The following is a 15,520-nucleotide window of genomic DNA, read 5'->3' as shown; positions in this document are numbered from 1 at the left end:
GTTTCACTTTCACTTTAAATGTGGATGAAGATGACAATCTCAGGGACTTGCTTAACGACTCAGCAGTATTTGAGGAATGCATTAGATGCATAAACTCTGAGTAGATGCTGGAGTATTACTGTGTGAAATAACTGGGCATGTTCAGGCCAATTGAAGTACCCCTGAGCAACAAAAAAGGTCATTTCAATACATCCCATTGGTCAGCATACTGCAAAAAAAATGCCAAGTAATGAAGAGGTCTGGGCCACCTTGAATCAAGACCAAAAGCCACATAATGATGAAATTATGGAAGACTTTACAGGCGGTGAATTGTTCAAATCAAATCCCAACCTAACAAAGCAGAGCCTGTCTGCAGTTCTATGTAAATTAATTTGAAGTTGTCCATCCAATGGATTCTAAAAAAGGCAAGCACAAATTGACCACAGTGTACTTTAGAAGGAGATGTTGACCACAAGGATACTTCCCATCTCCACACTGGTTCATCAACAACAAGTCACCACTTATAAAGAGGTATTCAAGCCTTTGATACGTGATATCCAGGAATTGGAATTTCACCATGCGTGACCCAGACAACTGCAAGTACCATCTGCAGATTGTGGAAGAAAATCCAGACAACACATCGATGTATGGCATCAAAAAAGCCTGTTGCTTCTTTCTGCTGAATCATGTGCCATCTCCAAGTACCTATCTGTTTCTACCAGACGTCATGCATGACCTTCATAAGGGCACCATACCCAGAGTGCTCCGACTAGGGCTGCAACAACTGGTTCAAGAGAGGCAAATTACTCTTACCCAGATTAACTATGAGATTGAGAACTTGTTTTATGGCAAACGAGATATGTCTTCTAAACCTATGCCACTATCTGAGAGAGTCCTAAGGAAGAATGGCCATCAGAAAAATGTACACTTTTACGTTTACTCCCCCAAAACAACTGCTCTGGAAACACAACAACACATTGTGCAGACACAAGAGATGTCCCACTGCATGCACTTCCAAACTCTGCCCTTGCAGTACTAAGTGTCAGATTCGGAGAAGCTATCAGAGGAAGTCCATTGCAGTGAACAACACGCAATACAATGTAGGAGACTATCTGGTCATCGACACTGCTCATTCTGAAGAGATCCCTGTGTTCATAGAAGTGTGTGTGGAATATTACAGATTCCTTGGAATTTACTGTATATCTATAGAATGTACTGTATATCTGTCCATATTGTCTTTTTAAACGTGTCATAACTTATTGAGTATCTATAGAATGTCTATCTGTCTATATTGTCTTTTTAAAAGTGTGATAACTTTAGAAGTTTCAACAGCCATTTCAACAGCCATCACCATGCATATATGGTTCAACACAGTCAACAATGGATTGCTATAAGGCCTGGTTGGTGAGGAGATGGATTTCCATGGGATAGAGGGACACAGGGTGGCCAGCGGGAAGGGTGCCCATTCCACTCCACCACTGGATTGCAGTTAGTGGAAATTGATTTATTAAGCACAACACACTTTTGTTTTCACATTTTCAAATGTGTTTCTTATTCTGATATGCACTGACTAGAACACTGATCTTTTTTGGACCACATTGATGGAGAGACGTTGATGTCATTGGACCAAAGAATGCTAGAGCAACTCGTTCCAATAATCAAAGTTGAAAAAAATTTACAAAATAAATTGAGATTCTAAAAGCTATAAATTGTTCAGTCAATATATGATTGTTATCTGCATCATTCATTCTATCACATTGATCCTATTCCAATTTTCGGCTATTTTATTTTTGCTGAGGCTGAAACCACAAAAATAAACAATGTTATTGTTAGTTCACAGATGCAGCAAACAGCCCAGCAAAATGTCTAAGCACCTGTCTGTCAAAATGACACACCAAAATGGCCTTCAGCATGACATCTCACACGGCCAGCAACAAGAAACATCAGTCAGTCAAAGAGTCTGGCCATCTGTGTTTAGACTTCCACAATTTCCAGCCGTATGAAAATAAAAACTTGAGGGACAAAAATGGATGCTCTCCATTGTGCTACTGTGCACTCGAAGTGGAAGTCTGAGATTGTGCAGGTGTTGGTCGACTTCATGTGTACCTACACTTGGTAAGTATAGTTTTGTATATATACAGGTATATAGTTATATACTGATCTTAGCTTCATGTTAATATTAGAAGTTCCTCAATTATGAATCACAATGTGTGTGCGTCACCCTGAGCCCTTCTCCTGTCCCTGTCCTCCATACTCTCCTCCATACCGTTGATATAATCACTGCAGCTGATAGAATAGCACATGCTCAACTTTTACATGATGATAATCAACGTAATCAATCAATGTCGTTTGTATTACAAACAGAATTGTTAGTCTAAATGTAATGTTTTATGTTTCTCGTTTGCTTTAGGTACTGCACTACCCGGCATTACATGGATGTGTGCACAGCGCTCATGCAAAAGTACCCCTCATTGAGAGACCAGAACGGGAAGGGATACAGTGTGTAAGAACTCTTCAGTTTTCCTACTCACATTATTTCACACTAATAATATTTTTGCACCATTTAGCCTACCCAGACCATAATGTGCTGGCTTGGATATGTTCTTCTCCCATTGTTAAACCTTCACATTTCTAGCAGCATAACAAGACCGTCTCTAGTCTGCTCCTCTGACCTCAGTCCCAATAATAACATTTCTCCTCTCCACATTACATTTTTTAAGGAGTCATGGCATGGCATGATAAAGAATAAATACAACAAAGAATGGCAGCCTCTTGCTCACGTTGCACAAGTACAGGAAATGCAGAAGAGGTTTGGGAGGCAAGGGATAAAGATAAGCCCAGATGACACCAAAAATGAAGACCCGACCAAAATAGCCAATGTAAATGCACACAAATAATGGCCCATATTCAGTGTTTCAAAGTTGAACCGCTGATCCCGGATCCGTTTTTAAGATCATAAATAAGATTGGGGACCTGGGGACCTGATCCTATATAATTTTGCCTTTTTCAATAGACTTTTATCGTGTTTGATGCTGTATGTGTCAATATTTAATCATATTTATATTCGTTTTTCAGATTGAGACGGATGCGGATTCCTTCAGTCAGAAATTACACGTTGAATAGATGAAGGCGGAGTGCCAAGAAATGAGACCGAACATATGTTCCTTACAACACAAAATGAAAAGTTCTGAAAAAGAGAGACAACAAGGCACAACTATTACATAGCCAAGTACTGTCATCTGAGTCCAAGATATACTGATGATGCATTATGAACAAATTGATTGTCAGATTTTCTCCGATATGATAAGCAAATTCGGTATGGATGTGGACAGAAAAAGGAGTGGTATGGCCATGGAGTTGCTGAATCTTTACAAGATGGCACTTCTCTCACACACGGAGGAGGCTCACAAAAGTTTTTTTTTTTAATCAATGTCACTGCATGTAAAATGTACCCTTAACAGAGTGGAGCTGTTCTCATCCAGCATTTTTATTACACACCGTCCAATTTAAGGTCTGAAGATCACTGCAGCCAGTTTGCTCCTCCCCTACTTCCTCAAAGAAGATCTGTGGGCTGTATGTCACAGACGGGGTATGTATTTCCCAGCAGACAAATAAATGCAAAGTTAGTAGTACTATGTAAGGAGTGCTCAGTTGTTAACTTACTGTTTGAAATATGACTTGAGTAACCTTCATTTAAAGAAAATTGACTTACAGTGTGTAAAGTTCTCCTCACCTACCATAAGAATAGAGGGGAATCCCTTTGCAGATCAGAGCCACATCCAACTCTTCCTGGATGGAGAGGAGCTACATCTCCATGCGATTGGGAGTAGCAATGGGGGGTCCATTTCCTTTTTAATATTGAGTATGCAGCATCAGTGAGAAGCTCTATGCTGTTCATTCAGAAATGTTTTTGGGGAATTGATGAGGGGGTGTAAATGACCAACAAATGTACAAATGCCAAACGTTTTCTGTAGGGAGGGACCAGATATTTATGTGACTTTTAAAGTCAATCAAATGAATGTGACTTTACAAGTTTGCCACTCAATATTATTTGTATTATTATTGTCAATATTATTATTATTATTATTCATAGTGGACTACATCGGACATAAAAGGTTCCTACAGGAACCTTAACACCCTAAACTGTCATTTGAAAGGTTCCTAGAAGCACCTTTAGGGGTTCCGCCGGTGTTGCAATCTGAGTAACCCCTAAAGGTGCCTCTAGGAACCTTTTCTTTTTAGAGTGTGGCACAGAAACCCGTTACTGTAATTATAAATATGGCATCAAAATGTTTCAAAATCTGATTTCCCCCTAGCTGATCATTGTCTGCACCTGGCTCTGATCATAGTGTAGGCCTAATGAAACAGGAGGGGGAGTGAGGTCGTCTGTGGTGGTCGGCTAACCCTTAACCTTCTGGCCCGTAACCCTGCGTGGCATTGACTGTGCCACAAAAGTATGCTGAAGCAGCAGTTAATATCCACGTTTATAAACACAGGGTCACTACAGTTGTTGTTATTTGTGGCCGTAAACATTATTTTGAGTTAATTCTATAAGTGGGGTGTACATTTCTACCTGTCCCTAAGCATTAAGTCGAGTACTCTAATATGACAATGAACACTTCAAAAACACTTCAACGCATGTGCTGAGACTTTCAACATTGACTAGAGATTGTAGTGGGTGGCTGGTAAGCTAGGCTTATTGCTTGATTTTATGTCAAATGTGTCCACGTACAGAGTGTGTAAAAACATAGAAAATACTGGAAAATATCAGTTAGAAACAAACAGGCCAGACTTTGGTAAGAAGATGGGTTAACATGATGTTAGGAAATGATAGATTCCATACTGAGTCTCTGTGGTTCTGCTGCCCTCTGGTGTGAGGACGTGTACCAATGTGTGTCTAGGGCAGTATAGAATGGCGTCTATGCTCAAACACAAATTTCATATGAAAAAAGCAGCTTATGACCATTTGTTTACGTCTTTAACATTTAATACATTTAATGTAGTTAAAATGAACATTGTATGGCCGTAGAAACAGGGTGTTTCGTGTTTGTTTTTAAAGATTAATAGAATAGAATAAAACTTTATTGCCCATCCAGGATGGAAATGTTTCTTTGGCATCACCTTCCATTACTTGAAGGCAACGTCATCTGATAAAATCCATTGTGCTGTTTGCTCCAATATTGTTTCTTACAGAATTATTTCACAATGACTGCAATTGAAATGCCCAGTGGCATACAGCAGTATTTTCAACTCCAGTCCTCGAGTACCCCCAACTGCACGTTTTTTGTAGCCCTGGACAAGCCCACCTGATTCAACTTGTCTATTAATCATCAAGCCCGTAATGATTTGAATCAGGTGAGTTTGCCGAGGGCTACAACAAAAATGTGTGCTGTTGGGGGTACTCGAGGACTGGAGATGGGAAACACTGGCATACAGTATTTAAAAATGATCCATCATTAGCATTGTGAAGGCTCTCCTTTCACTCTCAGTATGTGTCATGTGGAAAGCTTCCCACTAGAGGGAGTAGTCCACCAGGTTCTATCCTAGTCATTTTCCTGGAGTCTCCAAAAAAAAGCGAACTCTTCACCAACATGAAAGGGCACCGCCGTGAAACCACACAAAAAGGGCACCACCGTGAAACCACACAAAAAATGGTATCCTCCCGAGTGGCGCAGAGGTCTAAGGCACTGCATCTTAGTGCTAGAGGTGTCACTACAGGCCCTGGTTCAATTCCAGGCTGTATCACAACCGGCCGTGATTGGGAGTCTTGTAGGGTAGCGCACAATTGGCCCAGTGTCACCCGCATTAGGGTTTGGCCAGGGTAGGCTGTCATTGTAAAAAAAAAAAAAAATCTTAACAGGCCTGCCTAATTAAATAGAGGGTATTTAAAAAAGTACTAGACAGATGCATTGTTCAGTACCTCAGCCATTTTATTGTCTATACATTCACCCATTGTGACATGTAATGTCCATGGTTTATTCCACTTGACAGTTCATCTCATAGGACTCATAGGACCATGGGGGACTTACTCCTCAGGACTGTATCCATCTCTGATTGAGACATTCCTCATGTCTCTGTCCAGTGGAAGGCCTTGTTGTCCAGGACTGTGGCCAGTTTGTGGTTGAATGGCCGGTGGAACACCCTGAGGAGGTCCCTGGTGCTGGGCAACATGGGGCCCAAGCTCCTGTCTGCTGCCCTCCGTGTGTTGGACATGGGCCTCTTGGTGAGTGCTGCCTCGATCTGCTCAGATAAAGGCCCTATGCAAAAGACGAATTGTTGTTCAATATTTTGTTTATAAATAGATGATTGTGTTTCTATCGTCTGCCTTGGTATAGGCTCTGAGATTAAATAGGCTACGATGTCACGCTCCTAACCCTATCGCACAGCAATACTGTAGTATAATCATACTGTCACATACTGTCAACGCTACCCGTCTATTTACTTTCAAGCATGCTTGATTGATAAATGGTAGCCTACTATTTGTTGTGTAGCAGGAATAATTTAAACCAATTATGTCAGAAAAGGACCGACTTGGAACCGATGTCAGTTCAACGTCTAGTTTTGATTTACATCCAATCAGCTTTCCACGTTGATTCAATGTCATCACATTGAATGTTTTGGTTGAAATGACATGGAAACAACAATGATTCAACCAGTTTTTGCCCAGTAGGGAGAGACACGTACTGCAATATGATTATGATTCAGGCCTATGTAATAAAAGTAAAATAAACATATTAGACAACATGCTGCAATGCGATCTCCTTACCAACGGCAGATGCGTCTGTTTCAATATTTTGATTTGCTTACCATTATAATAATTCACAAGCATCAAACACCTCCCCATTTCCCCCAAATGAACAATAAAGCTTATTTTCTTGCAATTCAATTGATCAACCTTCTGGAAGTTGTGCACACACATCATTTGAGATTTGTGTGGAGATAGGCACACTTTTTCTTTTTTATGCACACACACCTTTGATAAATGAGGCCCCAGATGTTGAAATGCACACAGAGGAAGAAGCAGACATGTACATGCATCCACAATATTGTGTCCCAGCTCTGAACAAACCTAGGATGTTGATGTCGAATTCGAGCTGATAGCTGTGTTTTTCCAGTACGTACCCACATTTAGGAAGTCAAAGACTTTATTTATGGTGAGTCTCAGATTGGCAGCGTAGTCTTCTAACTGCAGAACCAGGATCTGATTCCTGTGGAAGACAGTCAACCAGTCCAGCAGGAAGACAATATATAGTCCCAGGTTCAGTCTGACCTGGAGAGGACCACAACAAACACTGAACATTAGACTATCATCACATTTACATAACTATTCTACCAAGGCTTCATTGTTAAGGTGGAGAACAAGGTACATGCTATAAGAATACTGGTGATAAAGAGTTACAGCATGACTCGTACCCAAGCTTACCTGCAGAGAGTGCTGGAGACCAACCAACAAAAGTAATTATACCTCTGCAGATACAGCAGAGAGGAGGGACTATTTTTTAAACTATCATAAGCTCAACAGCATGGATTCAGAAGTCAAATGTAAACAGGGAGCTACTTTAGGTCGACATCCATGACGCTGCTGTATGTCAAATAACTTATACTTTGTTCATATTTATTTACCTTAATAGGTACACACGGATCTCCAAAGGTACTCCTCTGAACACCATGTTGGCACCAATATAATAACATTACTACCACAAATCAGGCTGAGAGGTATGTAGAACAGTGTGAACAGTAGTGTTTATCTCTGGCTGTGGGTATCGTGATTTGTGCTTTTCCTATGTAAACTAGCTGTGCCCCAGGCTGTTACAGCTGCAGCCAACCTGGTATGCTACTGTGTGACGAGGGTACAGACAGAGCTAACTCAGCTCAATCCCGTGGAAATGCTGCTCGGTACATTACAGCATCTGGACGGTTTACAATTTACAGAGGGCATTTGGCAAGCCTTTACTTAGCTTTGCTGAACTCTGTCCAATAAGGAAATGTTTACAGCATTAAAGCTTATGGACCCAAGGAAGGGTAGCTGCTGCATGTGCAACAGCTAATGGGGATCATCATAAACTAAACAAAGCACACATACCTGTATAAAACTGAGCCAATGTCAATGTAGTAAAATAGTTAAAACAGCAAGAAAATGTATTGTCTGAAAATAAATGACAATATTTCTAGAGACTACTTCCTAAATAACTTCCAGTAAGTGCATCTCAGTTCAATCAGTTCTGAAAGGAAACTTCACAGTTCCTCACTAATCAAATCAGTGGCATATGTCACAACACATTTTCACCAGCCTCAAGGAAGTAGCCGTGATTTTAATAAAATATCCCATTAGACATGGAAAATAAAGGCCTGAGTTCTGGATCACAAGTTGGCATGGAATCAATCTAGCTAAGACATGGAAGCTGTATCACAATTTGGCATAGACAAAGCCATCTGAATAACTTTGTATGCACTTTGATGACATGCCACTGGTCAAAAACTGTTTAAATCCACAGTGTTCCCATGTCATTTCAACAAAACAAAAAACATGTGATGATTCTGAATCAACGAGGATTTGTAAAAAGTCATCAACATAATGGGGATTTAGTACTTTTTTCACCCACGTTTTAACCCATCTCCAACGACATACTGACATTTTTGGTTGATTTCACATTGAATTCAGGTTATCTGACAACTCAACCAAGCGTAAATCAAAAATAGACATTGAACTGCCCTCTGTGCCCTGTGGGATAACGCTCTTTCAATAAATCAAAATGAGTGTTTCTTCTTGCTCTGGCACATTACTTCCCATCTAGACAATACACTATCCACCAAAGATAATGACACAATAAACACAATAATGGAGGCCATCGCTGGAGGCTCCGGACAGAAGGACGTCGTTGGAGGCTTCGTGCCATGGAACATCACTCGAGGCTTCTTGCCATGGATCATCACTGCAGGCTGCTTGCCATGGATCATCACTGGAGGCTTCGTGCCATGGATCATCACTGGAGGCTTCGTGCCATGGATCATCACTGGAGGCTTCGTGCCATGGATCATCACTGGAGGCTTCGTGCCATGGATCATCACTGGAGGCTTCGTGCCATGGATCATCACTGGAGGCTTCGTGCCATGGACCATCACTGGAGGCTTCGTGCCATGGATCATCACTGGAGGCTTCGTGCCATGGACCATCACTGGAGGCTTCGTGCCATGGACCATCACTGGAGGCTTCGTGCCATGGACCATCACTGGAGGCTTCGTGCCATGGACCATCACTGGAGGCTTCGTGCCATGGACCATCACTGGAGGCTTCGTGTCATGGATCATCACTGGCGGCTTCGTGCCATGGATCATCACTGGAGGCTTCGTGCCATGGATCATCACTGGAGCGGAGAGACACACAGGAGGTCTGGCTCTGGGAGCAGGCACCGGACTCACCAAGCTGGGGAGACATACAGGAGGCTTAGTGCGTAGAGCTGGCGCAGGGCTTACCGGGCTGGGCAGGTGTACAGGAGACTGGGTGCGTGGAGCTGGCACAGGATATACTGGGCCGTGGAGACGCACCGGAGGTCTGGACCGCAGAGCTGGCACAACCCATCCTGGCTGGATGCTTACCCTAACCAGGCAACTGCGGGGCGCTGGCACAGGACGCACTGGGCTGTGGATGCGTACCGGCGACACAGTATGTGTAACCTCAAAGCATGGTGCCTGAAGGGTCACATGCTCCTCAAAGTGACTGTCTTGCTCCAGACTCCAACCCCTCCAAACTCTTTCGTCCCTCTCCACTGCCAACCACTCCTCACTCAAACGGTCCAAGAATTCCTCCTCAGTCTCAGACTCACCCCTCAGCACCGACACCCACGTCATCTGCCCCCCCCAAAAAGAAAAATATTTTGGGGCTGCCTCTCAGGTTTCCGTCGTGTCCTCTCCTCCTGACCACGCTGCTTGGTCCCTTGGTGGTGGCGAAGTTCTGTCACGGCCGTTGAATGAAGAGGACGAAGGCGCAGCGTGGTGAGTGTACATTTTCTTTTTATTTGAAAAGACGCCGAACAAAACAATAAACACTACAAAACAAACCGTGAAGCTAACGGCTATGTGCCATAAACAAAGTCAACTTCCGACAAAGACAGGTGGGAAAAAGGGCTAACTAAGTATGGTTCTCAATCAGAGACAACGATAGACAGCTGTCCCCGATTGAGAATCCTACCCTGCCTAAACATAGAAATACAAATAATAGAATATAGAATACCCATCCCAAATCACACCCTGACCAAACCAAAATAGAGACATAAACAGGATCTCTAAGGTCAGGGCGTGACATGTACATTTCCAATGCCAGGAATAAAAATATGCATGCATGACTGTAAAAGTGTCCTGCTAAATGGCATATGTATTATTATTTTATTTATTTATATGTTCCACTCACCGGCATGGCATTGGAAAGTCTAGTATTGTAGACACAGGAACGCATGGAGCTCTCTGCTAAACAAGCCTCAAACAGCTGTAAGGATTCTGAGACCCTCTGGTCAAAGTCCTCCACTGACTTGTTAGCCATGTTGAAGTACAGATAGTCTGAATACAACCTAAACCACAAGGAGACACAAACCAGAAAACATACTTTCATTAGATACATTGACCAAATGCACTATAGTGAAAACTATGTCGGACTTAATTTGACCACCCTGGTGTGTGAGAATAGTGTATTCAATGTTTAAAAAGGATTCTAAGGTTTGTAATTTCCACTTTAATATTTCAGACTTGATTTGCATAAACACAAAAATGGATCAACCCCGAAGAAAATGTTCATTAATTATAATCCACATGATAATGTACTGCAGTTGCCGCAGGATTATTTCCTGCTGTGAGAAACTGGTCAAATTATGATCCCACATCTGTACCTCTCTACTGGGTCTCTGAGCATGACGATGATTTTAGCATTGGGCTGAACAGTGTGGATGAAGTCCTGGGCCAGGAAAGGAGGCTCCCCATCCACCCGGTTGTCATAGAGATAGCTCCAGGCTTGGTTGTCCCACATTGTGGATGCGCTTGCTTCACCTGTCAATCCAACAGAAGTGTGATGCCCATTTAAGTGATAATGCCAGAGAAGCTGGTGTTTGGAGGCAAACTGTGCCAATATATCCTCCAGACACCGGATTTGAGGGAATTATCACTTTCATACAACGGGTTACCAACATATTAAATTAATGATTTACCTATTTTCATTAAAAACTTAATTTTTATGAATTTATTCATACTATTTCATCCTTTTACGAGGTATAGTCTGGTCACAAATGTAGGGTTGCTAACCAAGCCAGCTGGTTGTTCATTCTATCGGTTAGGTTGCCAGAGATGCAACCCAGTTGTGAAGTCTTTTTGTTGTACGTCTTTGGATGTGACCCAGTAATTTGTTCTAAATGTTCAGCATGGCAACTTTCTTATCCCTTGCTTGCTAGCTAGCCAACTTCAGCTAACACAGTCACATCGAACAGTAGCTGCATTAGCATTTCTTGAAGGTTTTTTCAGGTGACATTTATTTGGATATATCCATAATAGTATCTACGTTTCCATCCAATTAGCGGAAGATTTTCATGCAAATGTTCAAAAATCTGTATGAAGACAACATGCAATTTTTTCCACCGAACTGATCTGTGCGTGATGATGTAATGCACACAAAATGTACTTTTTCACTTAAAGATGCACTATGCAGAAATTACTCCGGCATTTCCTGTTTGCTAAAATTCGAATAGATTGCCTAATGTCAGATTCTGTGACAACACAAACAAACAAGTAAGAAATCACTGTACACTCAAAATAAAATAAAATTATATTTGTCACAACAGTTGTAGACCTTACAGTGAAATGCTTATTTTCAAGCCCTAAACCAACCAGTTCAAGAAATAGAGCTAAGAAAATATTTCCTAAATAAACAAAAGTAAAAAATATCCTAAATAAAATCCAAAAGTAACAGGTCAATGTAAATAGTCCGGGTGGCCAATTGATGAATTGTTTAGCAGTCTTATGGCTTGGGGGTAACCTTTTGGTCCTAGACTTGGCACTCCGGTACAACTTGCCATGCACTAGCAGAGAGTACAGTCTATGACTTGGGTGACTGGAGTCTTGAAAGATTTTTGGGCCGTCCTCTGACACACCAAGTATATAGGTCCTGGATGTCAGGAAGCTTGGCCCCAGTGAAGTATTGAGCTGTACGCACTACCCTCTGTAGCGCCTTACAGTCAGATGCCGAGCAGTTGCCATACCAGGCGGTGATGCAACTGGTCAGGATGCTCTTGATGGTGTAGCTGTGGAACTTTTTGAGGGTCTGAGTACCCATACCAAATCTTTTAAGTATCCTGTGGGGGAAAGGTGTTGTCGTGCCCTCTTCACAACTGTCTTGGTGTATTTGGACCATGATAGTTTGTTGGTGATGTGGACACCAAAGAACTTGAAACTCTAGACTGGCTCCACTTCAGCCCTGTCGATGTTAATGGGGGCCTGTTCGGTCCTAGTTTTCCTATAGTCCACGATCAGCCTCTTTGTCTTGCTCACATTAAAGGAGAGGTTGTTGTCCTTGCACCACACTGCCAAGTCTCTGACCTCCTCCTTCTAGGCTGTCTCATCGTTGTTGGTGGTCAGGCATGCCACTGTTGTGTCGTCAGCTAACTTAATGATCGTGTTGGAGTTGTGCTTGGCCATGCAGTCGTGGGTGAATAGGCTTTACAGGAGGGAGCTAAGCAGGCATCCCTGAGGGGTCCCCGTGTTGAGGATCAGCGTGGAAGGTGTGTTGTTGTCTACCATTACCACCTGGGGGCGGCCCGTCAGGAAGTCAAGGATCCAGTTGCAGAGGGAGGTGTTTAGTCCCAGGGTCCTCAGCTTTGTGGGCACTATGGCGTTGAACGTTGAGCTATAGTTAATGAACAGCATTCTCACATAGGTGTTCCTTTTGTCCAGGTGGGAAAGGGCAGTATGGAGTGCAATTGAGATTGCATCATCTGTGGATCTGTTGGGGCGGTATGCAAATTGGAGTGGGTCTAGCGATTCCAGCATGATGGTGTTGATGTGAGCCATGACCATCCTTTCAAAGCACTTCATCCCTACCAACATGAGTGCTATGGGGTGGTAGTCATTTAGGCCGGTTACCTTCGCTTTCTTGGGCACAGGGACTATGGTGGTCTGTTTGAAACATGTAGGTATTACAGACACGGTCAGGGAGAGGTTGATCACATCAGTGAAGACACATGCCAGTTGGTCCACTCATGCTTTGAATACTGGTATTCCATCTGGCCCTGAAGCTTTGTGAATGTTGACCGGTTTAAAGGTCATGCTCACATCGGCTACAGAGAGCATATGCTTCAGTGTTGCTTGCCTCGAAGCGAGCATAAAAGGCACTTAACTCGTCTGGTAGGCTCTCGTCACTAAGCAGCTCACGGCTGGTTTTCCCTTTGTCATCCGTAATATTTTTCAAGCCCTGCCACATCCGACGAGCGTCAGAACCAGTGTAGGATACAATCTTAGTCCTGTATTGACGCTTAGCTTGTTTGATGGTTCGTCTGAGGGCATAAGTGGATTGGTGTGCGACAGCTCCAGCCTTTAACTCGGTGTGGATGTTGCCTGTAATCCATGGCTTCTGGTTGGGAAATATATGTATGGTCACTGTGGAGACGACGTCGCCGATGCACTTATTTTTTAAGCCAGTGACTGAGGTGGTATACTCCTCAAAGCAATTGGATGAATCCCGTAAATGTTTGATTTGTTCGAAAATGTCCATCATTTTTGTCCAAAGAGCTACTCTTGTTAGCACGTTTGGTAAACAAATCCAAAGTCATGAAAGTTCCGAAATGTCAAAAAGTTCCGTTACTGTCCGTAGAAACATGTCAAACGATGTATATAATCAATCTTTAGGATGTTTTTAACATAAAACTTAAGTAATATTCCAACCGGAGAATTCCTTTGTCTTCAGAAAAGCAAAGGAACGCAGCTACCTCTCATGTGAAATACTTGTGACCAGCCCGTGACTGCTGGCAGACCTCTGGCTCATTCCTCTCTCATTCGGTCCCACTTCACAGTAGAATCCTCAAACAAGTTTCTAAAGATGGTTGACATCTAGTGGAAGCCTTAGGAAGTGCAACATAACCAATATCCCACTGTGTATTCAATAGGGGCTGGGTTGAAAATCGACTCAGATTTCTCACTTCCTGTTTGGATTTCTTCTCAGGTTTTTGCCTGCCATATGAGTTCTGTTATACTCACAGACATCATTCAAACAGTTTTACAAACTTCAGAGTGTTTTTTATCCAATACTAATAACAATATGCATATATTAGCAACTGGGACTGAGGAGCAGGCAGTTTACTCTGGGCACCTCTGGGCATCTTTCATCCAAGCTACTCAATACTGCCCCTGCAGCCATAAAAAGTTTTAACCAACCATGCTATTTTGTTTGTCTTTTCATGTTGTTCTTAACTTGTTTTGTACGTAATGTTGCTGCTACCGTCTCTTATGACTGAAAAGAGCTCCTGGACATCAGAACTTGGATTACTCACCTCAAATTGGATGAGGAGTTCTTCTTCAATGAGTCGGACGCAAGGAATATACTACGGACGCCCGACCAGGCCCAGATCCCTGTGATTCGCTGGAAAAGGAAACGTAGGTTTCGCGAAAAGAGATTGGGATGCCTTGTGAGGATCAGGCAACGAGTGGCTAATCTGCCCTTGCTCACATTCAATCGCTGGAAAATAAATGGGACAAACTGAAAGCACGTATATCCTACCAAAAGGACATTAATTATCTTATGTTTCACCAAGTCATGGCTGAACAAAGACATTAAGAACATACAGCTGGCAGGTTATACACTATATCGACAGGACAGAACAGCAGCCTCTGGTAAGACACGGGGCGGGAGCCTATGCATTTATGTAAACAACAGCTGGTGCATGATATCTATGGAAGTCACAAGGTTTTGTTCGCCTGAGGTAGAGATAAGATGTAGACCACACTATCTACCGAGAGAGTTTTCATCTGTATTTTTCGTAGCTGTCTACATACCACCACAGACCGAGGCTGGTACTAAAACCGCACTCAATGAGCTGTATTCTGCCATAAGCAAACAGAAAAATGCTCATCCAGAGGCAGTACTCCTAGAAGCAGAGGACATTAATGCAGGGAAACTTAAATCCGTTTTTTCCTCATTTCTATCAACATGTTAAATGTGCAACTAGAGGGGAAACAATTCTAGACCACCTTTACTCCACACACAGAGACACGTACAGAGCTCTCCCTCGCCCTCCATTTGGCAAATCTGACCATAAATCTATCCTCCTGATTCCTATTTACAAGCAAGAATTAAAGCAGGAAGCACCAGTGACTCGGTCTATAAAAAAAAGTGGTCAGATGAAGCAGATGCTAAACTACAGGACTGTTTTGCTAGCACAGGGTGGAATAGGTTCCGGAATTCTTCCTATGGCATTAAGAAGTACACCACATCAGTCACTGGCTTTATCAACAAGTGCATCGAGGACGTTGTCCACACAGTGACTGTACATACATACCCCAACCAGTAGCC

The 15,520-nt window shown here is 42.6% G+C and overlaps 1 protein-coding gene across 3 annotated transcripts in view; it reads right to left on the bottom strand.

Moving 5' to 3' along the window:
• Positions 1–4,850: 4,850 nt before the first annotated feature.
• Positions 4,851–15,520, bottom strand: part of LOC110502499 (carbohydrate sulfotransferase 15) — a 36,056-nt gene continuing 25,386 nt past the window's right edge. The window contains exons 6-9 of one of the 3 annotated variants that reach the window (XM_036960419.1): positions 10,860–11,016; positions 10,388–10,544; positions 7,102–7,249; positions 4,851–6,236 (exon numbers count right to left, since the gene is read on the bottom strand). In XM_036960419.1, the coding sequence (XP_036816314.1) occupies positions 6,046–6,236; positions 7,102–7,249; positions 10,388–10,544; positions 10,860–11,016 (653 nt within the window). In that variant the 3' untranslated portion in view covers positions 4,851–6,045. The remainder of the gene's footprint in view (positions 6,237–7,101; positions 7,250–10,387; positions 10,545–10,859; positions 11,017–15,520) is intronic. The other 2 variants (XM_021580557.2, XM_021580556.2) reach the window with 2 other exon arrangements.

The sequence above is a fragment of the Oncorhynchus mykiss genome, chromosome 23 (assembly GCF_013265735.2).
Source record: "Oncorhynchus mykiss isolate Arlee chromosome 23, USDA_OmykA_1.1, whole genome shotgun sequence".
NCBI classification, from domain to species: Eukaryota; Metazoa; Chordata; class Actinopteri; order Salmoniformes; family Salmonidae; genus Oncorhynchus; species Oncorhynchus mykiss.
The sequence above is the reverse complement of the archived record's forward strand: the minus strand, read 5'-3'. Positions and strand labels throughout refer to the sequence as shown.